This window comes from Malaya genurostris, chromosome 2 (genome assembly GCF_030247185.1).
Source record: "Malaya genurostris strain Urasoe2022 chromosome 2, Malgen_1.1, whole genome shotgun sequence".
NCBI lineage: Eukaryota > Metazoa > Arthropoda > Insecta > Diptera > Culicidae > Malaya > Malaya genurostris.
Window position 1 is genome coordinate 76007892 of NC_080571.1, and position 27103 is coordinate 76034994.

General features: G+C 37.3%; 2 protein-coding genes across 2 annotated transcripts; one reads left to right on the top strand and one right to left on the bottom strand.

Annotated features, from left to right (window-relative positions):
- Nucleotides 1-1395: 1395 nt before the first annotated feature.
- On the bottom strand, nt 1396-20519 carry LOC131430477 (coiled-coil domain-containing protein 174). The gene is made up of 4 exons (XM_058595494.1): nt 20398-20519; nt 19916-20334; nt 19568-19851; nt 1396-2613 (listed from the first exon to the last, which is right to left on the bottom strand). The coding sequence occupies exons 1-4, from the start codon at nt 20437-20439 to the stop codon at nt 1448-1450; spliced, it is 1911 nt and encodes a 636-aa protein (XP_058451477.1). The 5' UTR covers nt 20440-20519; the 3' UTR covers nt 1396-1447.
- Nucleotides 20520-21022: 503 nt separating this feature from the next.
- On the top strand, nt 21023-22986 carry LOC131431203 (alpha-1,3/1,6-mannosyltransferase ALG2). The gene has a single exon (XM_058596781.1). It carries the CDS (start codon nt 21213-21215, stop codon nt 22455-22457), a length of 1245 nt encoding a protein of 414 aa, XP_058452764.1. The 5' UTR covers nt 21023-21212; the 3' UTR covers nt 22458-22986.
- Nucleotides 22987-27103: the final 4117 nt, after the last annotated feature.

The following is a 27103-nucleotide window of genomic DNA, read 5'->3' on the forward strand; positions in this document are numbered from 1 at the left end:
ACGATACGAACTTTTCAGCCGATCTGTTACAATCAAGTACAATGTGTGAACCCTGACCGGTGCGATCTAAAGGGTGATTTTTTAAGAGCTTGAGAACTTTTTTAAACAATAAAACGCATAAAATTTGCAAAATCTCATCGGTTCTTTATTTTAAACGTTAGATTGGTACATGACATTTACTTTTTGAAGATAATTTCATTTAAATGTTGACCGCGGCTGCGTCTTAGGTGGTCCATTCGGAAAGTCCAATTTTGGGCAACTTTTTCGAGCATTTCGGCCGGAATAGCCCGAATTTCTTCGGAAATGTTGTCTTCCAAAGCTGGAATAGTTACTGGCTTATTTCTGTAGACTTTAGACTTGACGTAGCCCCACAAAAAATAGTCTAAAGGCGTCAAATCGCATGATCTTGGTGGCCAACTTACCGGTCCATTTCTTGAGATGAATTGTTCTCCGAAGTTTTCCCTCAAAATGGCCATAGAATCGCGAGCTGTGTGGCATGTAGCGCCATCTTGTTGAAACCACATGTCAACCAAGTTCAGTTCTTCCATTTTTGGCAACAAAAAGTTTGTTAGCATCGAACGATAGCGATCGCCATTCACTGTAACGTTGCGTCCAACAGCATCTTTGAAAAAATACGGTCCAATGATTCCACCAGCGTACAAACCACACCAAACAGTGCATTTTTCGGGATGCATGGGCAGTTCTTGAACGGCTTCTGGTTGCTCTTCACTCCAAATGCGGCAATTTTGCTTATTTACGTAGCCATTCAACCAGAAATGAGCCTCATCGCTGAACAAAATTTGTCGATAAAAAAGCGGATTTTCCGAATGGACCACCTAAGACGCAGCCGCGGTCAACATTTAAATGAAATTATCTTCAAAAAGTAAATGTCATGTACCAATCTAACGTTTAAAATAAAGAACCGATGAGATTTTGCAAATTTTATGCGTTTTATTGTTTAAAAAAGTTCTCAAGCTCTTAAAAAATCACCCTTTACTTCAAGCTTCTGAAACTGTCAACGTCGTTCGCTACCAACAACCAATTACTTCTCATTTTTAGAAGAATTTACTAATATTGTTATGTTTGTTAGTCTGTGACACAAGTCCTCAGTGGAAAGTGCTTTACTATGCAGCTTAATCATCACACCTGGCCTCATCCGCGACTACCATCTGTTTTGCTACGCACTTCCTGTGAAGGACTTTAATTCTCAAGAAAACTGGAATAACTATGTCGGTTTATTTACAAAAAGCGAAAATTAATTAAGACTGCACCAGGTAATGGGTTATTAATTGTAATGTGTCTATCAAATGAGAGAATAATAGAGTGAATATTTAAATATTTATCATAGCCGCATACTAAATGTTCGCTCTTCAACAGTAAATAAATTACACAAACTCGATTAGCAAGTCTATTTATTGAATAAGCATTTCCAAACTCACTATCCATCTCAATAGTCTGCATTACTTGTCCATTTATTCTTAGTAGCTATACTGGGTCCTCCCTTGTCTGACTGATTCCTCAAAAATTTCAGACCAGCTTCAATTGATGCTTCCAGAGCAGTTTTCGTGACCGGTGGTTGGCGCTGGTTTTGTTTTATTCGCGATGACGATGATGTTGGCCCATAATAGTCGAAAGTGGGTGGCGGTGGAATTTGCACTCCCATGTTTGCAGACTGTTTATGTTCACGCTCATCCTCCGAACCATCACTCAGCTCATTCCGTATTGGTTCGGGATTTTGCTGCAGCTTCTGCTGCTTTTCTGGCCCAGTTGGATTTTCGAAAGCATCATAATTCCTTCTTTTAAACTCTTTCTTCTTGGTGGTGAAAAACAGCGTTTTGTTTGTTTCCTCCGGTAAAATGAGGTCTTCCATCCCGGGCACTGTCGGCATAAAGATATCTTCTACGTCATGCTGTGTAGCGCGGGCGGATGTCAAAAGTGGATTATTTGCCATTCTCTCCTCAATGCCATCGGATCGTTGAGGAGGAAGTGGACCAATCTGTTCCTCTTCATCATCATCCTCTTCCTCTTCCTCTTCAGTAGGTTTCACTTCGTTTCCAACGTCCCGAGGAGAGTTTAGCAATGGATTTTTCTTCACCAACTCGACCCACCCGGTGGGTTTTTCTACAGGTGGAGCGAATTCACTTATTCTTTCTTTTCGCTTCATCTCGTTCCATTCTTCCTGAGACATAACGTACCATTCCCGCGCTGGTTTCCATTCCGATTGTTCATCCAACTCTTTGCCAGCGTCCCAAGGGCGAACGTGTTTCTGTCTTTCGTGGTCTCGTTTTCTTTCCTCTCTCTCCTTTCTTCTCTTTGCTTTCGCTTCCGCTTTCAATCGTTTCTTCTCTGCCGTAGTATCGTAAAGCTCCTCGTCTTTGTCTTCCGTTTCCTCAGCCTCTTCCTCAGGCGGCAATCCCAGTCGAGCACGCTGCCTTGCCTTGGCCGCTTTCACCCGATCGGCAATTATCTTGTCACGAGCTTTTCGCAAATCATCCTTCTCCTTTTGTGCATCGATTGTAGCTTCTCGAATTGCATCCAGCTCGTGCTGCTGCCGAGTGCGCTCCTCCCGGTCTGTCGAAAAAGCATAGTATCCGACACCATGCTGGCGGGCCTCTGAGGAAGAAAGGAGAATATGGGATCATTAGTATACGGCAGCAGAAATGTGTTATTTAGAATTTACCCCGTAAAAGAATATTTTGTTTGGAACAGATTGAGATTGCATTTCTGAAATCCGAGTTCCGAACGAACATAAAATTGATTAATTTGTTTTTTAATTGCTACTAGGCACAATTGAAAGTTCCAGGACTTTTTAAACATCGTGGCTTCTAGTATCGCCTGAGGTCTTTTTTCGTGTTGTTTCAAAGTGTGCGGAACAAATCAAGCACAAACCTTTTTGAGACCCACATTTTCTGTCCAAATACGATAAATCGATGTTTTTTCGTTCACAACATCTTTTGGCCGGCCCGAACGTTCGTCGTCTTCCAAGTCCTCCCGTCCCGCTTGAAAACATTTAAACCACTCTGAATACGGCTACGGGCTGGAAAATCATCGCCATAAAATTGTTTCATCATTTGTTGAGTTTCGGTATAAGTTTTACCAAGTTTAAAATAAAAGTTAATGTTGGCTCTTTGTTCGATGCTCATTTTCCGATACTACAAATGTATTGTTACATTTAGCGCGACACCTCAGCTTCCATACGTCCAAATGTAATGAAAATTTTATGCGACCTCCCTAGAGGATACACAATTGACGGCTTTGAGACAGTTGTAGACACTAGGAGCCGCGCTTTGAGGGTACACAGAAAGAAATAATGAAATTTACATTTATGGAACAGAAATGAGATGAATCGAAAATTTGATTGAAAACCATCGACGATGAAGAACTAAGTTGGATTGCATTAATTTTATTTAAATAATAGAACTGTATTTTTCATTTAACTTTTAGTTTTGCGTTTGAAATCTATTGAAACGTAAAGAATTGTGACACTAAGGTATTTTTATGCGGTCTTTTTTTGCGTTTTTTATGCGACTTTTTTATGCGAATTTTCAGAGTAATGCGGTTTTTTTCTGCGAATTTTCAGAGTTATGCGTTTTTTTATGCGGTACGTAAACTCGCATAAACAAAGACTTCAGTGTACAGACTTAGAAAATTTCGCAGAATTCGGTAATTTGATGTGATAATGTCGATCGAAATTTGTTGTGCGAAAACTAAAGTTTATTTGGAAAGAAGCATTATACTTGTTTCGATATCATACTTAAAATGCTCGAGAATAACAAGTAAAGTATCCAACATAAATGGTACTCGATAGCTAAGCATTCTAGTTCTCAAGATGTCAACATTTCTGTGTAAAAAATACTCGACCGTAAAAACATAACCTAACCCAATTTTCCACATTGCTGAATATTTTTCATGATTAATCGTAGTTCACACTAGAAAAAGTAGGAGTAACCACTTTCAAATCGCTTTTCTTCCCATCCCAGTTTACTTTTATTGCTGATATCTATTTGTACTATTGAATAAACGAAAAATAAACGTGACAAATCACAACTGCCGGCATGAAAATTTTCGGAAGAGTCCTCCTTTCATTGGTTCTATTTTTCGTTAGCAGGTGTGGCTACCGGTAATTCAGTTTTGCGACAATGTGTCAATTGACTTTTCTGACAACTCACTTACAACCACAAATGCAAATGAGATTGATTTGTTTTCATCAGGAAACGCCTGCATTAAACACGATTCAGATTAATCAACTTCGGTCGACGTTAAGATCACGTCCCCGACGTTGAAATGTTACGTGAGTTTGAAGTAGTGTCCCTTCATATGAATTGCTAACAATTAATGTTTCTGTGCCGTAACGGCGGCCAAAATATTACTAAGCTATTCGTGACGTTGACCGAGCTTTGATTGATCGTGTGAATCGTGTTTAATGCAGGCGTTTCCTGAAGAAAACAAACCAATGTCATTTGCATTTGTGGTAGTAAGTGAGCTGTCAGCAAAGTCAATTGGCACATATTTGTAAAACTGAATACAAATAGATATCAGCAATAAAAGTAAACTCGGAGTAGAAAAAAATCGATTTCAAAGTGATTACTATTTTTAGTGTAAACTACGATTAAACATGGAGTTCACACCGTTTTTTTTAATCGTCAAACCAATTTTTTGTTTCATACTTTATAGAGAAATGAGATACTCAGTCATTTTTTTTTATTTACAGATTTTTGAACCCCTGTTTAAAGATATTCTTAGAAATCTGGCATTTCTGGTATCGAAGGTTGCCGCACATCATAAGACTTTAGCGTGTTTTCAATAGTATTGCTGTCAGGCACGCACCCAGAGAGACCCACACGAAATCGAACACTTTCTTCGATTGGTTTGATATTTACTGTTTACACATTGACTGTTTTTTTTCTACTTAGTGGTGTAATGATGTCTTTTTAACTACTGATAATATAAGCAATTTATGCAAGTTTTATTTTAGAAATTTTGACTACTATTGCCGATATCGGATGAGCAAGGTAAATTAATAAGGCCTTAAACTAACAAGACATAATGTTGGAACAGTTTGGAATTTTGCTAAAAATTCTACAGAGTTTTCACATCTTCACCTCAAATGATAGTTTGAAATTTATATGACACTCGGCCCAACTAACCACGGTTCTAAAGTCGGCTCAGACTACACCGTGGAGTAGTGATTAAGATTCTGCAGATGGAAAAGATTGCATACTCTGGACAAAAAGACGAACGCAAGCACACTTCGGAAAAAAAATTTCGGTTATGGTGATTAGTTCGGTTGGACTTCTGATGTCGGTTGGAAACTGTTGACGAAACCAGGATCCATTATTATACGCCAGAGAACACAAAAATTACTCGACAATGAACTGGCTGCGGCACGAGTATTCCGAAGCGATCCAGGGAGACTGAAAAGGGTGGAAAGGTCATAAGTTCGATTCATTGGAAATGTTTTGAAATAATTTTCGTAGACTACCTCGAAAAAGGAAAAGCACTCTTGACAGCAAGTATAAGTGTGCATTATTGGAGCGATTTTAAACTAAAAAATTCATGTTTTAGGTAATGCATAATAGGATCGCATAATCTTGAATTTTGAGCTCTGGCCGCTACTTCCGGAACCGGAAACCAGAAACCGCCAATATAAATATCCCAAGTAGCAAATGTAACTTATTGAACTTTTAAGATGTTTTACAATTGATTTAGAAATGTTAGTTATGTTAGATATGTTCAGAAAGATTATTAAATATTTTAAAATTGGTTGTGCAACTTATCACTGTTAAGTTTCACAATACTACCGAAAAAATCACTATAGAACAACTTTAAGTACATCTAAAACAATTGTGCAGTAAATCACCAACTTGTTAATGTTTCACTAGAAGCTCTGCAAAAAATTCACATTGTCATGTGAAACGGGAGTAAGTATAACAATTGTGCAACTTATCAAAAACTCTCCAAACGGCTGTCATAATTGTACCGGACTCAATATACTCGAAATTGCTTTAAAACTCTTGTGGAAGAAATTTTTCTAGTTAACTGATTGATGCTCTCCGCAAGGCAAAAAATGATTGGCCAAATTGATAACCTTGTTGTAAAAAATATGTTTCTGTTGAGTCCGCATAGTTTTGGCTGCCTCATGAATTTTTAGGTCAGTGTGAGCAGTTTTCTTCCGTTTTAGAAAAACAATGATATAAAATTCAAAACTTGCAAAAAAGTTGTGCAAGATTTATCTGTTTTAATTGAACGCAAAACTTGCAGATATGAGATTTTTATCATAAAAATTTCTGGAATACAGCATTACATACGCAATGAAAACAAAAATCAATCAGATAATTTGTATTCGGTTTCCATCTCGCGAAAAAAATGAGCAGACCTGACATCACTTTTTCAAGATATTGAATGAAAAGTTAATTCATCATAGTTACTCTCATAGTTATATATTACCGCTTGTGCAACTTGTTTTTGCAACTCCAGCACATGGACTTACCAAAACAATGCCTACAGTGCATATCACAAAAGTCGGACCCGCTAAGATGAATGACTATACTGTATTGTTGTTTAATTCAACTAGAAGATTACTGATAGAAAAACAAAACGTAGAGCATTTCTTTCCGAAATATTAATATGTTAATTTTTTTTATTTAAAAGATATTTTATTCAGGCCTATTTGCGTACAAGCTTTACGTGGCCGATTTAGCTGAGTTTTTAGATACAATTTTTTTTTGTATTGGATCTCGTTGTCACCCTTTTTCTAGGGGGAGAGGAGCTTCCATTTTCCTCCTGAGAGGATTGAGGGGCAGTTTGTTCGTGGTTCGTCTCGTCATCCATTGCCGCGGTATTGTTGTTGATTTCGTTGCTAGTTGCTGTAGATGCGCCTTGTTGTACATTGTTTGCAGTTGCTGGTTGGTTGGATGGTAAGCTGTTAACTGCAGCTGGTGTACTTTGTTCTATAGGGGTTACGTTAGATGGTTTCGTTGAAGGGGATACTTCCCTGTTGTTGGTGACTGTCACAGGTGTACTGGGGTTGCTTGGGGTTGATGTGAAGGAAGCACCGTTGTCCTTTGGTATAGTTGTCTCCTTGTCCGGTTTATCACATGGCTTACCGTAGTGAACAGCTTTTTGCCAATATTGACATGTGGCCATCTGATTGTCATAGGTAACAAGTGATTTGCACGGTATTCTTGTATCCTGACCGAATGTCACATAAGAAGGTATAGGCCTCCTCAAGCGCATGCGTAACAAACGTACGCCATTTAGAATACCGGGGAAAAAATTCTTCCACGTTTCTTTTTCGATAGAGAGACAGTATTGGGACATGGTATGGCGAATATAAGGATCGATGACGCTTGAGGGAAGATCATGCACACGCACTTCTATAGCACTATCTTCCATATATACTGGAATGTTGTACTTGATATTTTCATGCTCCACATAGTGCACATTAATATTGTCTTTAGCGAATTGAATTGCATCCAACTCTTTATAGAACTGGATATAAACAACATTATTGGTCTTATTGCATTGAAGTAAATGCAAACGTTTAATGTCAAGATGCATTTGCTCCTTAAGCAAACCTTCAAGTTCTCATATCGAAGGTCAAATTTTGCACTGTCTGAAGTCAATAATAATTGTATTCTTTTGTACCGGCGGTAGCTTTTGTTCGTTTGGTTCACTCATTTTTGAGGTCTATTGTTCACTACACAATACTGTACTTGGTTTCTTCTGTCCCCAACGTAAGCGGTTTTGTTTTATCGACTGACTTGGATGAGATGTAAACCCGAACTGATTAATATGTTAATGTTTCCTGTTATTTAGATAATATAAGTTATTACGTTGGGTGAACCATTTACTATTCAACTCACTGTTACCATCGATGCCATATTGAAAAATATTCAAGCAAAATTCATTTCGAGATTTTTCAGGATTAATTACACATTAGTTTGATCGAAACCGACTGAAAATTTTAAGAATGTTTGAATTCATGTATTTTAAACTGCATTCCGATGATTCTCATTAAAAATACTAGACTGTTATTTTCACAGTAATTGGTGCACAATCAGCAAAACACGTTAATTCAAAGGCGCTTGAAAATTTCGGCCGTACGAATACATGTTTCACCATAAAAATGCAGTTCGTTGTCGATTTTTCAATTACAAAAACACAAAAGATCAATTCTACAATATGTAAGATTATCATTTTTCATGTGCAGATTATTTTACAAGATCCATGTTTGTGTTAAGAGCAGTTGTATTGAAAATCAAATGTGAAACTTATTCATTAGAAATTAAGTTTGCATGTTTTTGTAAACGTCACTCCATTTCTTGTTTACATTACGTAGTAGTTCTCACGAGTTTCACAATTGTTTTTTCGCTGATTTTATTACTGCCTCTGTGATGGGATCGACGTATAAGTTTTTGTATCAGTTGCACAACCGTTGTGAATGAATGTTCGTAATAACGGATGAACTTGAAGATATGTTGCACAACACAGAAAAATTGCGCTTTTTCCATAACACAACAGTTACCAGAATAGTAATATAAACTAACTTGATAAATTGCACAATCAGTAGAAAAATACAAGACAGCAACTTAACATGCTACTTGGGATGTGTGGCCATCAACAAATATGACCTACGAGTTGGAATAGTTTTGATGCGTGTTAAGAAGGCTTTTTCTGTTCTTCACGAGACGAAACAAGGGAGCCACCACGGACCACTCCTTCTAAAGCTATTCGTGACTGATCTATACTGTGAATTGTCTTTATTTGAAGTAGTGTATGCAGAAGATCTAAAAAAATATCGCAAACCTTGTGGATTGGGATACTCTACAAATGAACATTGAGAAAGTCTTATAAATATGTGATCAGAACGGCATCCGCTTTGTGTTTGTTACAACGAAAGGCTCTGAAGTTTTATGACTCATCAAACGAAGCACTCAAGACATCAACGATGTGTATTGTTCTTAGAATATTTATATCCCTTCAAAAAAGGGTATCAATGAGATTCAACATTACTGTGATTTTATTTACATACAATGTAAAAAAATAAACTGGTTCATGTTTAGTATTTAGAATCCCTGTCAAATGAGCAAATGAAGAAAATAAGGTGATTGGATGTCGTTAAAGTTTACTTGCTTATTCCAGGTAGGCAAAAAAAAACATCTCAAAAGACATTTTTTTGAAATGTTAAGCAATCTATTTGGAAGCATTCATATGACCATTTTTACTCTGATAATAGAAATGCTGCATTTACTAGTATGATTTGAATAATTCTTGTTACGTTGCAAATATGAGAAAGTGGGAAATTCTCCGTATCTATATGATTACCGAGCATCACATCATAAAACGGAAAAGTTGAATTGCTAGTTAGCGCACCCAATTACTGTAGCTTTTTTACGCTTTTACGATTGTATCTTTCTAGTTATCATGATGGCAATCGTACAACATTTCAGTACCTAACATCGCGTGCCCTCTCTTGTTATAATTGTATACAGTTCTCTTTTAGTTGGAGGATGCAGATGCACCATGCACAAATCCATAAACTTTTATTGGAACGTTCTAACAAATTTCGGCACATGTAGCAGAAAACTATGCACTTTTCCGAGAACAAAAGAACACCATAAACATTTCTCTAATTATTTTATTTTGGTAATTCGCCCAATTATATTTTTCCACTTATCACGCCGCACCGACTCCGCGAACACAGCAGATTTTTCCGGGTTGTTATTACATTTCCTGTAGCATCGGACCCCGCTCACCTCCCCCACTTGTCTCTCATAATCGACAGATGGTCGCTTTTCTCGAATAGTTCCCAACTAGAAACGAAGTACTCTCATCTTCACTTCACAGCAAAGGATCCTCGAATGCGATTATTGCAGCCAGCTGGAACATCCCCCGCAAACTCCCCTTTCCAACTTCCCTTGGTAAGCCAACTGAGAAAAAAAAGCGCAACCAAAGTCAAGCCGAAGCAATAATTTCGTGAAACTATACGCCGTACGGTTCTGCTGTTACTATTTTCCACAATGGCAAAGCGGTGGAGCAGATTTTCATTCAACTTTTAATTAAATTATGACTGCTGCAACCAACTGGAGCGTGTATGTGCCAGAGAAAAAGAGAGAATGTACGGGACTGCGGGTAAGGCGGGCGCCAGGGAAAAGCAGTACCAAACTCAGCTTAATTCGTTCCAGTTTTCGAAAAGTGAAAGAATGTTCCAAATCTCAGGCCAAACAGTGCGAATCGCGAGATCGGCAATTCTCAGAAGCCCATTAGAACATATTTTATTGCCGTAAGTTTGGCATTCACGGAATTTTACAACTATTGACAATTTTAAGTTTAGTTTATTTTGCTCTAAGATTGGTCCTAGATAAAACAAATTTTCCTTTTTGGTGAGATATAACGAAGATTAAATTTTAGAAAAAAAGATACAAAGCAAAATCAAAATAAGCTTTGCGAGCAGATGTTTGCAATAACCGGTATCATACTGTAACCGAAATATTCTTGCCCTGGAAATGCTGCAACGAAGTTACATTTCATCAGTTTAAGTTTCCTCCTGCCGTTGTGAAATCTTATTTAATCATCAGCATACGGGAACCGGCACATACACATTTGCTGACTAGCTCGACAGTATTTGAGAAGAAAAACGACAGGAGATGCAGCTGCTGACGACTGTTTGAGAGTACGAAAATGACGACTGGTAAATGTTGAAATAACTCAGTTGGGTAGCAACACGGGAACCAGGCCACCTAACTCGAGAAAGAGAGATACAGATAGATAGAGAGAGAAACTAATGAATTAAGCAAACTTTGTGTAGCACAGCTTTTGTGCAATATGAATGGTTTAGGTGAAAGGTGCTCAAGGATGCAACACTCATTAGTACTCGGTGAAATTCAAGCTTTGGTTTGTATTCAATTATGCTTCAAGAAATCTGTCGTGAAAGAACGGGAAATTTACGTAAAAGGAAACATTTCCGGCGTTTATACTCAATTACAATAATTACAAACTAATAATTGATGTTGTTCAGCATGAGTGTAAGAACGAGCTTAAATAGAAGCCATGCCACCGAATGCAGTAATCAACAATAGAAGATTGTCAGGCGCTGCTAGGATCTGAAAAGTTTTCAGTTCACGTCCCTCGGGTGGCGGATGGGAGTAGATATCAATTTTCTTCCAGATCAACTGCAAATTTGGTTTTGACTAAAAGACTCTTGAAATAGACAACTGGTCGTCGGGTGATTCCAAGCTACCCCTTGAATTGGTTACCACTTCGAACTGACTGGATGCGTTTGGGATGAATCTCAAATTAATGCATTCGTTGTGAATTGATGAAGTTAGTTCGAAAAGGAGGCTTATTTTTTTTAAATAACTATTTATTGAAATATGAAATTAATTATTAAGATTTTAAATTGGGTGTTCAGCCACAAGTGGTGACTTTTCAGCCCTATTATATATATCATTTGGTTGTTACCATGAGGACATTATTTGCTTCCGCAATTCTGAGATTTTTGTGTAGGGAAAATTCTAAACCTACTTGCTAACTAATACAGAGAGCGAATCGATTCAATTGAAGATTGCATCGATTTTTGTCGGAATTTGCTTATAATATTATGTGACAACACATCTAATGGTTCTATATTTGTGAGTCTGTGTAACTCATTTGTACTAAACCAGGGAGGACACTTCAAAATCATTTTCATAATTTTATTCTGAATCCTTTGAAGCGTTTTCTTCCTGGTGGAACAACAACTTGACCAAATTGGTACTGCATAAAGCATGGCTGGTCTGAAAATTTGTTTATAAATTAACAATGTGTTTTTTAGACCGAGCTTAGAATTTCTGTTTATAAGAGGATATAAACATTTAATATATTTATTACACTTTGCCTGGATTCCTTCAATGTGATCCTTGAAAGTGAGCTTTTTGTCATACGTTAAACCTAAGTATTTAGCTTGATCAGACCATGTCAATTCCAAGCCATTCAATTTGATAATGTGATTATTGTTTGGTTTGAGAAAAGAAGCTCTTGGCTTATTATGAAAGATAATTAATTGCGTTTTTGCTACATTTGGTTTATTTTCATTTTGACAGATAATCACTGAAAATATTTAAACTTCTTTGTAGGCGACTGCAGGTCACTCTTAGGTTTCTACCTTTCGCTAACAGACTTGTGTCGTCACAGAATAACGATTTCTGACAACCAACGGGTAGATTTGGAAGATCAGAAGTGAAAATATTATAAAAGATTGGAGCTACACTCGAACCCTGCGGAACACCGGCTCGTACGGGTAGCAATTCAGATTTAAAATTCTGATAGCTAACCTAAAGAGTACGATCAGTTAAATAATTTTGAATCATTTTGATCAAATAAATAGGAAACTGGAAATCAGACATTTTTGCTATTAAACCTTTGTGCCAAACACTGTCGAATGCTTTTTCTATATCTAGAAGAGCAACTCCAGTGGATAACCCAGAAGATTTATTTGCTTTTATCATGTTCGTTACTCTGACAAGTTGATGAGTAGTTGAATGTTCATGACGAAATCCCAACTGCTCTGGTAAAAAAATTGAATTCTCATTTATATGAGACATCATTCTCAACAAGATAATTTTTTCAAAAAGTTTACTGATAGAATAAAGTAAGCTAATTGGTCGATAACTTGATGTTTCTGCTCGGTTTTTATCAGGTTTGAGGATAGGAATTACTTTAGTGTTTCTCCATCTTTTTGGGAAGTAAGCTAATGAAAAACACTTGTTGCAAATTTTAACCAGGAGTCTCAAGGCAACATCGGGAAGATTTTAAACAAGAATATTAAAAATTCCATCATTACCAGGAGCCTTCATGTTTTTAAGTTTCCTAATAATTGATTTAATTTCATCAAAATTCGTCTCAATAATGTCATCTTGTGATAACACTTGGGTTGAAATGTGATCATATTTCAGTGAGACTTCATTTTCAATAGGACTCACAACGTTCAAATTAAAATTGTGGACACTCTCGAACTGCTGAGCAAGTTTTTGAGCTTTTTCGCCATTTGTAAGAAGTATTTGATTTCCTTCCTTGAGAGCAGGAATTGGTTTCTGAGGTTTCTTAAGAACCTTAGAAAGTTTCCAGAAAGGTTTGGAATATGGTTCAGTTTGTTCAACTAAAGCGATGAAATAAATTCCATGAATGGTTTCAACTTCCGACTCCCAAGCTTTCAATAACTTTAGTATTGAAAAAAGGTAAAATTCGATGTTTAATTTGCCGTTGGACAAAAATGGCAACTCCACCACTCATTCCAGTAAACCTGTCAAATCGATGAACCACATAAGGGGCTGTCCATAAAAGACGTCACGCCGCAAGGGGGAGGGGGGTGTTTCATAAAACGTGACCTTTTGTGACTGGGGGGAGGGGGGGATATTCTCAATGAGCGCATTTTTGAAATACCTAATTATATTACTGCTTTGCCCTATTTCCTGAAAAAATCTCCACAATAAACGTTTACATTCTATAGGAAAACGTGTATTTGTTGATGTAAAAGCTTCTTCTTGTAAATTCGGAAATGAGTGATGCAGGAAATCATTTCTGTTGTGATCAGCAAAAGTGCACGGAGGAGCGAGTAAATTAGCGAAATTAATAAATTTTGCCTAATATGAGTAAAAATAAAAAATATGCCTTCAAACGGTTTAACTTAAGTTATGCACTGACAATTTTTTCAGTAATTTGATTTTCTAGCATTGATAATAGTAAATCATAAGAATTTCTTGTATGTGATTCAGATGCAGTTTATTCAATTGTACTCCATTTGAAAAAGGGCGGGAGATCAACGATTTCAGACGTAGATCATGTCATGTCTTATCTTGATCATATGTGATTTTCCTCCACCAACATCAAAGCTTATCGAATCATCCAATGATTGAACTTACATGAATCAAGAATCATTTTAGCTCAAAATCACTACCGATTTTGTGTGACGGAAGATCCGTACCGATTTTGATCGATGTAATTTAAAATTCACTGATCAACTGATCATGAAAAGATTCTCCGGCAGTGATCTCGTTTTGATGAGGTTTTGGTCTTTATTTTCTCAGCCCTGTATGCTACACTAAGGAAATATGATTCTTTACCTAAAACTGTAATATATCTGTGTACTCCTAGGAGGAATAAAACAGATGGTTTAAATGTTTCATCAATTCCAACCAAATACTTTTGTTAATTTATATAATTGATATTATTAAAATAATTCCGATGATTTTGTAGTTTTGGGGATATTTTTTAATCTAATGACAGCATGTAATAAATCGATTTTTCCCTCATATTTGTATGGTTTGTCATACATATTAAGAATGTATTGAGATGAATTTTATTTATTTTGAATTCGTGACATGTGACATAGGGGGTGGGGGGTCTTTGCTTCTGTGACAATTTGTGACAAAGGGGGGATGGGGAGTCAAAAATCGTCAAAAAAAAGTGTGACGTCTTTTATGGACAGCCCCTAATGTGGATTACTTTTCAATTGGACATTTGGTTTAAGAAAAGTTTCTGTCACAATGGCAATATGAGTTTGTGAACTTTGTGAAAATTATAAAATTCATCCTCGCTCGATTTTAAAGATCGAGCATTCCAATTTAAAATATTCAAATAATTATTTAACATCACTGTTAAATTTTAAATTCATTATAATATTATTTGCAAATTACCATCCGATTTGAAATGCTTCAAAAAGTGATGAAGTCGAATTCATTCGGATGATCATTTGAAAAAGTTGATCTTGTAGGTAGATGATTTTATTTTCCGTTATATCGCCTAATTCGACTTCATTTAAAGAAGCGAATGGCATTGAAGGAATATTGGTAGGTAGATGTCTACCTGTTACACTAGTGTAGCTGCCATTAGAAGAAGATGATTTGGCCGATCTACCTATTAATAAATTGTTTTCGTTAGAAAATGAACTGCAAGGCGTTACTGTGTTTTGATTATTTACATTAGAAGAAATAAGTGGTAGATTTCTACCTGTTACACTAGCGTAACTGACATTAGAAGAAGATGATGACGAGGTCGATCTACCTGTCAATAAATTGTTTTCGTTAGAAGACGAATTGGAAGGCGTACCTGTTTTTTGTTTTAAATTCGAAAAAATAAGTGCCTTAGAAGAATTAGGCGTGGCATTTGTAACGTTTTTTTTTTCATTTTCAGGTATGTTCTGTAAATTTAAGGTCGTTGATTTGACTTGTTGTCTAAGCGAACGAGCGTTTAAATTTTTTTCCCTGACAGGACATTGCAAATAATTGGATTTATGATTTCCATCGCAATTTGAACATGAAAATTTATCAGTGGTTTCATTCATTGGACAAATGTCTTTCGAATGAGATTTACCACAATTCAAACACCGTATATCCATATGACAATTTTTGGTTCCATGACCGAAGCCTTGGCAACGACGACATTGCGTTAAGTTTGCAATACGATTATGCCGTTTATAATGTTCCCAATGAATTTTAATGTGGGAAATGAAACGTACTTTTTCTAAAGTTTTCAAATTGTTTACATCACTTCGATTGAAGTGTATTTGGTAAAGTTCATGGGAAATTCCAGAGCGTGGTTTAGAAGTACCATTCGCTCTTTTTTCATAAGTATTACTTGGGAAGGGGCAAAACGAAGCAATTCTTTCAGTTCATTTTTAATTTCATCAGTTATTTGATCATTTGATAAGCCTCTCAAGACAGCCTTGAAGGGTCTGTCTGATTTCATATCATATGAATAAAATAATCTTCCAATCCATCAACCAAGACTCGACATTCTCCTCTTCGTCCGATTTGAAATGAGACTTTTACTTCCGGGAGAAAAGTAGAAAGCTTAGTACGGAATGCTTTGAAGTCGGAAATAATCACCGTCACTGGTGGCATAGATTGTTGTTTCTTCCCAGAACGACAAGCGTCCATTTTGGGAATTTTTGAAGAATTTTTTTCTATGTCGCTACAATCGGATTCAGGAAGAATCTCGTAAATATTGTTAGACGAAATAGGATCAGTGGAAGGGAAATCCGTCCGTTGTCTTTTATTTTTACATTCAGATTCTATAAGATCGTGAATGTTATTAGAAAAATGTTGAATAACGGATTGTGATTTATTCCGTATTGAATTATTTTTAGTCTTAGGCTTGTTGCCTTTTCGGTTGGACGCAGGCATTTTTGAAATGAATGAAATTTTAAATTAAATTAACTACTAAATTTTTTGTTTGAGCTGTTAGTAGTAAATTAACTAGGCTAAATTAGTCTTCGTTTAGACTCCTAGTTTGGAAAAGTCTTGATAAAGACTGATTAGTTCGAAGAATAGTCCTTTGAATAGCTAGCCTTAAAAAGGCTGACTAATTTCTTAGTCACTCTTTGTATCACTTAGTCACTCTAATATCACTTTTTGTATAGCCTTTAGAAAGGCTGACTAGTTGTTAGTCTTTAAAAAGACTGTCAGTGGTACAGGTAGCCTTGAAAAAGACTGAAGCCTTGAATCAATGAAACTCTAGGTAGCCAAAAAAAATCCAGGAGCCAAGAGCTGTTCAACACCGACTGAGTGTGTTTTTACATTATTCCTAGTTATTTTCATGTTAACTGCTTCCGAAATTGGGTCCAGTAACATTCGTAGACCTTCCCAATCAAAACATCGCATTGGAAGATTATGACAAATAATCAGTTTCAAACGAGCTTCGGTAAAACTTTGTGTATCGATGGCCAGTGGTCTGCAACTGCAGTATCGTCAGATTTTTTGACAAAGCCTCGAAATTTAGCTTGCTCTGGATGCTTTGTACGGGGAAATAGCGAGTGAAATTATTGGCATCGTAACTTTTTGTGAATATTCACAATCTCCACCTTCGATTATATTGCATTTGAAAACTTTTTCTTCAATTTTTATACACTCTGGGATAATCGATGCAAAGGCACGTTTTTTCGCTTTCTTCTGATCCATTTTCAATTTACTATAAAACTATAAACGAACCGTTTTAAAAACAAACAGAGAATGACCGATCTTTTCTCTTATTCGAAATATTTTCCTCTCTGCGTGCTGCCACTCTCGCGTCACTGTTGTTCGTGTTCGCCGTACGCTACCCATGACATGAATTCGATCAACGTTGAATGACGATCATTTTGGTTCGTGACGGAACTACTTTGTACGATTTGACGTGTGGATGATGATCACGACTCAGTGCAACTCTACACGTAAAATCGCAGATCACCTTATCTTGAGTTTATCTTTGATACTATATGGTATTGCACCTAATATTTCTATATATGTGAGTCTATGCAACTCATTTGTAATAAACGCAGGAGATAACTTTCAGTATTTCATTCCGAATCTTTTGAAGCGTTTTAATCCAAGTGAAAAAAAACTGGATCAAATTGGTACTGCATAACGATTTATTGTTCTTGTTACACTTAGTTTGGATTTTACTTGATCAGGCCATGTCAGTTTCTAGTCATTAAGTTGGATTACATGATTACTGTTGGCATCAATAATAGTAGTTATGAGCGAATGCTAAAAGATAATTAATTGTGTTTTTGTCATATTCAAGGAAAAAGAGATATCTATGATGCAAGTCACCGTATCACTTGAATAATTGTCCAGCGTGCACACGACTCCGTCGACAAATGAATCCATTTTTAAGCGTACAATATCGAAGTATTGTTTTCGAATCCAGTTAAAAGTAGAAAATTCATCAACAAATCACCAAAATACAAGCGCTCCGAATTGGGCAAAAAAAATCTATCGCCGAAAGTTTTAAACTGACCTGTTAGTCACCGGAACATCAAAATCAAATGAAGAATCCAGTCAACTCTTTTGTGATCGCACGTTCCGTGGTATGATTAATATTTTTGTAGAAATCGTTAAATGAATTTCAAACTCGAAGAAGTAAAGATGGACGCTGTTTTTTAATATGGGAAATACTTAGTTTTTTTAAGATTAAGTTAAATATTGGTTGTGGGACAGTTTTAAATTATACGTTTGATGACAACACAAGAACAATCATTTCGTGAGGTTTTTAGAGCACAACGAAATAAAATAATCTTGAGAACCCAAATTTAAAGACAACAAAATTTTCTTCAAATTTCTTTTTGCTTCGTCTGAACTTTATGATGTAGACGAAAAAACGTTGGAAGTGGTTTCTGCGTTTGAGCATCCCGAAATTATGATTTTATGAAAAACATTTAAAATCTCACCTGAAAATGATTCTATGTTTTATTCACTTTCACTTATTGTGTATAAAGTAATTTGTAATCTTCCTTTTTTACCACCTTACATTATGACCGAGGCCATCATCTGTTCATCTTATCAGAAGAAATTTTTGATATTCTCTTTTATGTAAGTTTCATCCAGTTTTTGGAATAGAGACAAAATCAGGATAATGGTTTTACTTCTTTTATTTATCTAAAAAATCTGCAAAATACAGATGAATCTGTATATGTGGCTAACCTAGGGGCAAGCAATGGTCAAAACCGTCGGTCGTGCGCGAGAAAACAAACGGATGACATCATGATGGCATACTGTGATTGGTTTGTTAAAACATTGGTCGATTCAAACCAATTTTTCAATAGAATGCTATTGAATACAGATATTGTCCCGGGTTGGCGGTTCAATGCATAGGACGCTGGTCTTACAAGCCAGTTGTTGTATGTTCGAGCCCCGACCTGGAAGGATTCTTAGTGTCACTAGGATCCATAGTGCCATGCAAAGATTCTGTACACTAAGAATCGGCTGCGAAGTCTGTTGAAACAGAAAGGCCAAATTCCACAAAAGGAATGTAATGCCAAGACTTTGACTTCCTTTGAATACAGAAACGACGTTACCATATATGTTTAAGTCGAATGTTTCTGAATCGATTGGTTGTTAAATAATATAAATCCGTCAAAAAGTGTCTAAGTTATTATCGTTCAAATTTATGACAGAAAAAGGCTCTGCGAGTAGTTTTGAAATATACTAGTTTTGCATCAAAAACATTGACTATGACAGAAAAACGATAACCTCAGGATCGGCGCGAAGCTCTTGGTGCCGTATGGCCAGTTCATTTTTTTTTGCATAAGTTTTGCTTGGAAGAATTATCCAGATTATATGAACTCTATTGCTCAATACCTATTCTGCCCATTCTCGCATATCAGTCCCATAACGATTTTCGTCAATTTAGGGTTAGATTGAGGAATGAGATCTATCCTCAATATACTCTCAGAAATTGCGATAAAAGTAGAGGTTTTGTTCAGTAAAATGTGAAAAAAATATCAACTCATGTCTGTCCCATATGCAAAGTACCCGCATATCAGTCCTATTCAGTGCAAATTTCAATAATTTCATTTGTTGCAATATTGAAATAGTAAAGGTGTATTACCGATAATTCATGTAATTATACCATGATTTAGCACTAGGTAGCACAATAAGTCAAAAAATTCGAAAATTAAATTTTGATCGTCTTTTTCCCGAAATGCCGATTTTTCATATGGGACTGATATGCAAGTATGGGCAGTACTCTCCATGCCAAATTTTGCATGTTTTTCTATCACGCATTTTTGTTATGCACTTGTAAAACGTAACTAAAAATATGCACTTACCGTCAAACAGCACATCTTGATAAGTCACAGACTCTTTTTCTAAATTTTCGGCATCTTGTTTAGCCCACTGCTGCCGCATCTCTCGGAACCGATCACCAATAGTGTCCTCCGTAATGGCTACTGACGGCATGGGTCCGATGATTTCGCCATCTTCTTCGTGTTCTCCTTCTCCGTCTTCCCGTTCGCCCGTAGTTCGTGCCAATTCTTTATCTTTCCGTATACAATCGTCCAACTCTTCTCTACGACACTTGCGGCTACGTCCAAGGAAATCAACGAATTCCACCCTGCGAACAATATTTTTTTTTTTGAAAAACAAGCGATAATTGCTTAACAAAATCAAATTCATACCAGTCCCTGTTTTGCTCTTTTCTGTGGCTCTCCTCATCCGACGAAATATACGATTCATCGGAACTTGCCGCTTCATCACTGAGAGGAGGTGGTCTATCTGATTGTTTCTTGTGGTTGAACATCACCAGACAATTTTCGTCACTATTCAGTGACCCACCCGAAGCCACCATGCGATCGTAGTAACGGGCTTTTGCTTTCAGAACTCGTTTCGAACGCTCTAATGCTGCCGAATCTTCCAATTCGACCATTTTTCCGTCTTTTTCCGATGCATTTGTTTTATTGCTATCCTTTGCGCCATTCCCAGATGACTTCTCCGGCTTGGGAACTTTTTTCGGAACAAAATCATCAATCGAATTGGATGCTTTAGCACGGCTTACTTCCTCCTGCTTTCGCAGCAATTCCGCTTTCAAACTGAGAAGCTGTCGAGAAATCAATTCGTTATTTCCCATTAAATTAAACTTGGCATTGCTATGATGACTTACCGATGATTTGTCTATTACAATTTTTCTGTTAGGATCATTCATGACAAATTTTGGAAATAATTTACTCCAAGCAGAAGATGAAATGCAAATGTAAAGCGAAATCCAACAAATATTTTGTTGTTTACATACAGTATCTGTCAAAATCATATGGTTAGAAAATCCCGAGTATATTGACATACCATAACTTAATTGCAACAAAAATAATTTTATCCTTTAGCAAAACTTCATAATACTATTTTTTCTGAAAAATAATGTGCATAACTGCAGCTTACAATTTTGCATTATTAAATCAGAAAACAGAAAAAGATATCTATCGAGCTTCTGATGATCCTCAGATCAAGCCTGTGTATGTGAAGACCTACTATCAACATTATAGAAAACCCACTTGAAAAATGTAAAAAAAATAAAGATCATTGAATAAATTTTACTTAGTTCGGGTTGATTGAATGAGTTGTGAAATCTTCAAAATGCTATCAAACGCTGAACCTTTATTAATAAATACATAAATTATATTGACCATGCACCGAGACAACTCTGTGAATGTACTCCGTGAAAAGCGTTCACGTTCTTCGATATATATGTTCCGCCACATGGGCAACAAATTGTTTTGACGTGAAACGTGACAACGATTTGTTTTTTTCGGACACGCATCTAATCATCTCGTCAATTTCTGTAACATCTTCAGTGCTACACGTAAACGCCTAGTGCTGATCGGATACGTTTGCCCCATCATTCCTAGCTGCCACAAAAAAAATCCACCATCTCCTATCCCGGACAGTGCCGGACAAAATAAAACCGATAAAAAGTTTCCAGGTATGGTCCGTATTTTGTTTGTACATCCCGACTTGGGTATCGGCGGTGCCGAACGGCTTGTTGTGGATGCTGCATTGGCATTGCAGAATAAAGGTCATACGGTTAGCTTTCTGACGAATCATCACGATCCGGAGCATTGCTTCGAGGAAACACGAGATGGAAAATTGAGAGTCCTTACCGTTGGTGATTGGATTCCGAGGGACATTTTTGGAAAATGTTACGCCGTTTGTGCATATGTGAGAATGGTGTATGCTGCCTTTTATTTCACCTTCTTCCTGTCGAAACAAGAACGTTTTGACATTGTATTTTGTGATCTCATATCGCTGGGAATTCCGATTATTCGGCTGGCTAAATCAAACCCGAAGGTGCTGTTCTACTGCCATTACCCAGATCAGCTGCTCTCACAACCGGGCAGTTTGTTGAAGCGATACTACCGGATGCCATTGAATTATCTAGAAGAAATCACAACTGGCAAGGCCGATGGAATCTTAGTAAACAGCAAGTTCACTGGTCGCGTCTTCAAGGAAACATTTAAGCGTATATCAGTCGACCCGGATGTATTGTACCCGTCTCTGAACACAAAATATTTCGACGAAACAGTGCTGGAAGAGAAGGACAAAATTTCCGGTATTCCACCAGAGTGCTTCGTCTTTCTTTCGATCAATCGTTACGAGCGTAAGAAAAATCTTAATCTAGCAATGCACGCTTTCAAAAGACTACAGGAACTCATATCGCCGCATGAATGGAACAAACTCATGCTAATAGTTGCGGGAGGATACGACGAACGTGTACTGGAGAACGTAGAACACTTCGACGAACTAGAAGAACTCGCTGAAGATATGGGTCTTCGCTCGAAGATTCGATTCCTTCGCTCCCCCAGTGATCGCGAAAAGTTGTTCTTACTTCAGCGTGCTCAGGCACTAGTCTACACACCGGAGAACGAACATTTTGGTATAGTACCCCTGGAGGGAATGTATCTCGCCAAACCGATCATTGCTGTAAACAGCGGAGGTCCTACAGAAACCATCATTCATGATCAGACAGGATTTTTATGTGAGCCTACGCCGGTTAGTTTCGGTGCTGCCATGGCAAAGCTAGTCAAAGATGACAGGAGCTGCGAACGAATGGGTGAAATGGGTCGAAAACGGGTTCAACAGAGATTCTCGTTCGAAGCTTTTAGCACTAAGCTGGACAATATTGTAACCGATTTGACTGCCAGACAAGACGAACCGAAGAAAGCCAAATAGCATAGGATTGCTTTTCCGCTGTCTAGTTTCCTGTTGCTGCAGGCCATGCGGAATATAGCCTATTAATCCCTCATTGATACCGTAAAAGAAGATTGTATTTTGTGCCACACTGAGACTTGTAATACTAGGATAAGTTTTGCTAAAATGATTCTTATAATAAACGTGACTAAATATTGCCAGTTTATTTTTAAAAACTCCAAAACCAGGTTATGTTACAGTTTTAGAACTCTAAGACAGTGCGGCACGAAACACAAATCGAATGTTGTATATTTGTGACTAAAAAAACAGTAGTTTTTAGCAGTTTAGATAATATTGTTTTTTTATGGTCTCTTCCTGATCACAACTTGAACTCTGAAAATAAAACATAAATTGTCTTATCTAAAAAAAAACGAGGGTGAGTGTCATTGACATTAACGCTTTTGAGCTAGATACAAGTAACAAAGAAAAATACCACGTTAATTATGACTATTGTTTAACGTATTTGTAGTATGTAATGTTGAACATGCACCTAATATAAAGTAGCTTGAAATTGCAGTGTTATATCAATCCGAAAGCATTGTCATTATTACGTCTTGCAAAGAGCTAAGTAAATAATTTCACAACCTGAATACAAATCCACAACTATGAATACAGAAATAGAGTTTTTAAACTATTTTTGCCTATTCTTCTACTTTCACTTACCAGAACACAACACTATCACTTCGTTCCGTAAATTGCTTTTATTTCTTCTATATTTCTATTCCATGGGGGCTAGGGTCCACTAGGAGAATGATAGTACCTATTATCTCTCCCCAGACAGTACTAGCCTAGATGCCGTGTGGAATCCGGCGGAAAAAAATGAACCAAGAATAGATCCACTGGGTTCCTGCTTCCATGTCGTAAAAGGCGACAATTGCAGGAATTTCTTTTTCTTTTCAGTTATCAGATATTTTCAATGTTTCACTTCTGATTACTTTATTTTACTAAATTATCTCTTCATTCAACCTATCAATTTCCGTCTAGCTTCCGAGAAAAGTTTTATTAGGAATGATTCCTTCTTCCATGTTATTGGTTGTCTTTCAGGATTATAAAATGAATGATAAAAATCAACCATTGCGCAAATTCGTTTATATTACAAAGTTAATAACAGAGATAACATTTATCGGTATATTGAATACATAGTAAAAAACACTTGATATTAATATTTCAAACAGTAAATTAATATTTTTCTCGGTAGCCCAGATCAACCAATATAACCAATTATTAATCATAATAAATAATTAAAATAATAAAGTGGAAATAATAAAGAATCAAGACGCTTGTGATATCTGTTGACCTTTATTTGGAGTTTAGTAGTGCATTCGAGCATCTTGAAAGCGGAACATACTGAGTCGCGCGCGAATAATACCAATACTGAAATTTTTACTAACAAATATCCTCCTCCCGTGACACTTGTGGAGTGCGCAGTAGTATATACGGCCTCTAGTAACAACAAGTGTTGGACTAACATCCCTTCCCATTCCTTAGACGATCTACGTTCGGGCCTGGCCGGCGCCAGTACTGATCATTGAATTCTGGGATTACCAGAAGATGTACATTGAAGGATGATTTACCAGTCCCAGGTCGGATCATCTAGAAACTCCCTGTACAATTTCAGCTAATCCCGATCAGTAACGGAGTAGCAACCAGGGGTGGTCGCTCAAGCTCAAGCTTTATTTCTTCTATATTTCTATTCCTTCGAGCTTTTAAGAATAGTCTTATCGAAAAGAAGTGTTTTGCTTCTTTCGTGTTATTTCTCATTCGGCAAAACTATAGATTGTGGTGAGCTCAATTCATGCCCGTTCCTCATGGCTTATTTTTATGTTTAATTCACACGTTTCTTTTACTAACTTAAATATTGAATTTAGTTTTCGAATCTTAAGCCGGTGGTTTGCCAAATTTGTCGCGTCTTTTTCCTGTCTAGGTATCTATTGTGATAGCCAGATATTAGATAGGATATTAGGTTAAGACAAGTTCAAAATTTGTCGTGGAACAGTTAGGATGAGAGTGGCTTCAGAGCATAATTAAATGCGAAGATAATTAAATATAAACTCCAATAAGTTAGACACTGTCTTATTTTATCATTATCATAGCACCTCAATTTCAGCAGACCCTGTCAGCTTGGAGCGAAATCAATCTTCAGTCCAGCAACGCCATCGCACGGCATCACATTGAAAAATTGTATTGGAGCGCAGTGCTGCTATTTTGGCGCACACGAATTTGACATTTCTCTCCCCTACTTCTATGTACGAGATTCGATGCGGACTCGTCTGAAGGCGCCATGCTTGCAAAAAAGGATGTTGCCAACTATTTGTTCGGGAAATGTGAGAGCTGGATATCTTGTTAATATGATATCTTTGGTTTCAGATTAATCAGCTACGATTAAAATAACTGCAAATTTTCTGTCTCGGTACCCGGCTGCCTAGAAATTGAGGAACAAAAATTATAAGTTTAACAACTAACAAGTAGTGCAAGTCTTCATATTCTCAATGTAGGAAGTCGGCCAACTTTTGTTAGGTCTGGTAGAGAAGAAGTTTTGGATATAACGCTTTGCACTAACCAAGCTATCCACGAACTAGGTAACTGGCGAGTTGGAGATGAAGCGAAACCTTCGCTATCTGATCATAAGTTTATATTCTTTGATCACCTAGGTGTCACCACAAATAGGACGACCTATCGAAATCCAAAATCCACAAATTGGGATCTTTATAGTGTAAACTTGGCAACCAGGTTTCACGGGTATTTTCCTACTATCGAATGTCCCGCAGACTTGGACATTGCTGTTGATACGATGAACTCACTCATCGTCCTATCCTATGAAGAGGCATGTCCTTCTCGTGTTCTAAAATCTACGAGAGGTACTCCGTGGTGGAGAGCTGAACTGGATAGACTAAAAAGAGATATGAGAAGAGCTTGGAACAGGCGTGGCCGTGACTACTCGAGTGCGTTCAGAGTAGCTCGTAGAGCGTACAAGAAATGTCTCAGATTTGCCGAACGTGCTGGTTGGAAAAATCTTCGTACAAATGTCTCTAGTTTGAACGAAACTAGTAGGCTTCTCTCGAAATCTCCGGTCTTCCAGGTGAACTTATTAAAGAACAAAAATGACGTGTTTGTTTCGGAGGAAGTGGACATTCTTAATTGTCTCTTTGACTCTCACTTTCCAGGTAGTATGGATGTTGAACATGAAACAAATATTGAACCTCATAACGGTACTCCTGAGTCAGGCTTTGGCACGGTCACTTGTCACAACTGAATCGATCAAGTGGGCCGTTAACAGTTTTTCACCATACAAATCCCCTGGAAATGATAGAATTTTCCTAGCTTTACTGCAAAGGGGATTCAATATAATTAAGCATGTTTTGAAAAAAAAATTACTTTGCAGTCTAGCCTACGGCTATATCCCAAAAGCATGGAGAGAAATATGTGTAAAATTCATTCCAAAAGGTGGACGTACGAACTATGAGGATGTCAAGAGATTCAGACCAATAAGCTTAAGCTCTTTTCTGCTGAAGGTCCTCGAACGCATAGTCGATCATCGCATTAGAGGTGGGCGCTTTCTTAGATATAGAGAGTGCCTTCGATAATGTATCTTTTCGTTCCATAGATCTAGGGATGAGTAGACATCGAGTACCCACTTGCGTCTCAAACTGGATAGGCGCAATGCTCAGCAATCGCATTCATCATTCGTCATTGAGACAGGCAGAGATAAGGAAGGTGAGCGTTTGCGGCTGTCCACAAGGTGGAGTTCTATCACCTTTACTCTGGAACCTTGTTGCTGACGGACTACTGGTAAAATTGAATGAACTTGGATTCCCCACATATGGTTTCGCAGATGATTATCTTATACAAATTACTGGACTATGCATTGCTACAATCTTTGACATAATGCAACAGGCATTAAAGGTAGTCGAAGAATGGTGTCAACAAGTTGAGTTATCAGTAAATCCTAATAAAACTTCATTGATTCTTTTCACAAAGAAGCGAATAACAACCGGAACCCGTCCTCTGCAGTTCTATGGTGCTGAATGGTGGTGCTCTGACACGGTTAAGTACGTTGGAGTTATTCTTAACTCCAAACTGAACTGTAATGCTCATATTGAGTTCAGAATCAAAAGAGCATCCATGGCGTTTGGGCAATGTCGACGGGCCTCTCACTACTACTCCGACTGCTGCTCTCGAGGCTCTGTTCAATATTAAGTCTTTACGTGTGCACATCAAACAAGAAGCGTTATCTTGTGCCTACAGACTACATGCGACTAGTCTCTGGAAAGAAAATCAAATAAACTCGGGTAACAGCCATACAATTCTGAGGTCCGAAATGATCTCATGGGATGAGATGATTCTTGCCCCTAGTGACATCACACTCACGTGTAGTTTTCCATATAGGACTTTTCATGTAATAACTCCTTCTAGAGAGGTGTGGTTGTCAGGTTTTGATTTCACCACTGCAAGAACACTGATGGTTCACTGATGGAGGGTCGAGCTGGCGCAGGCGTATGATGTAGGAAAATGGGATTGGAACAATCTTTTTCTTTGGGTAATTACTGCACTGTCTTCCAAGCAGAAATTTTTGCAATTATGTGCGGTGTTCAGTCAGCCCTCCTTCGAAATTTATCCGGCAGAATAAT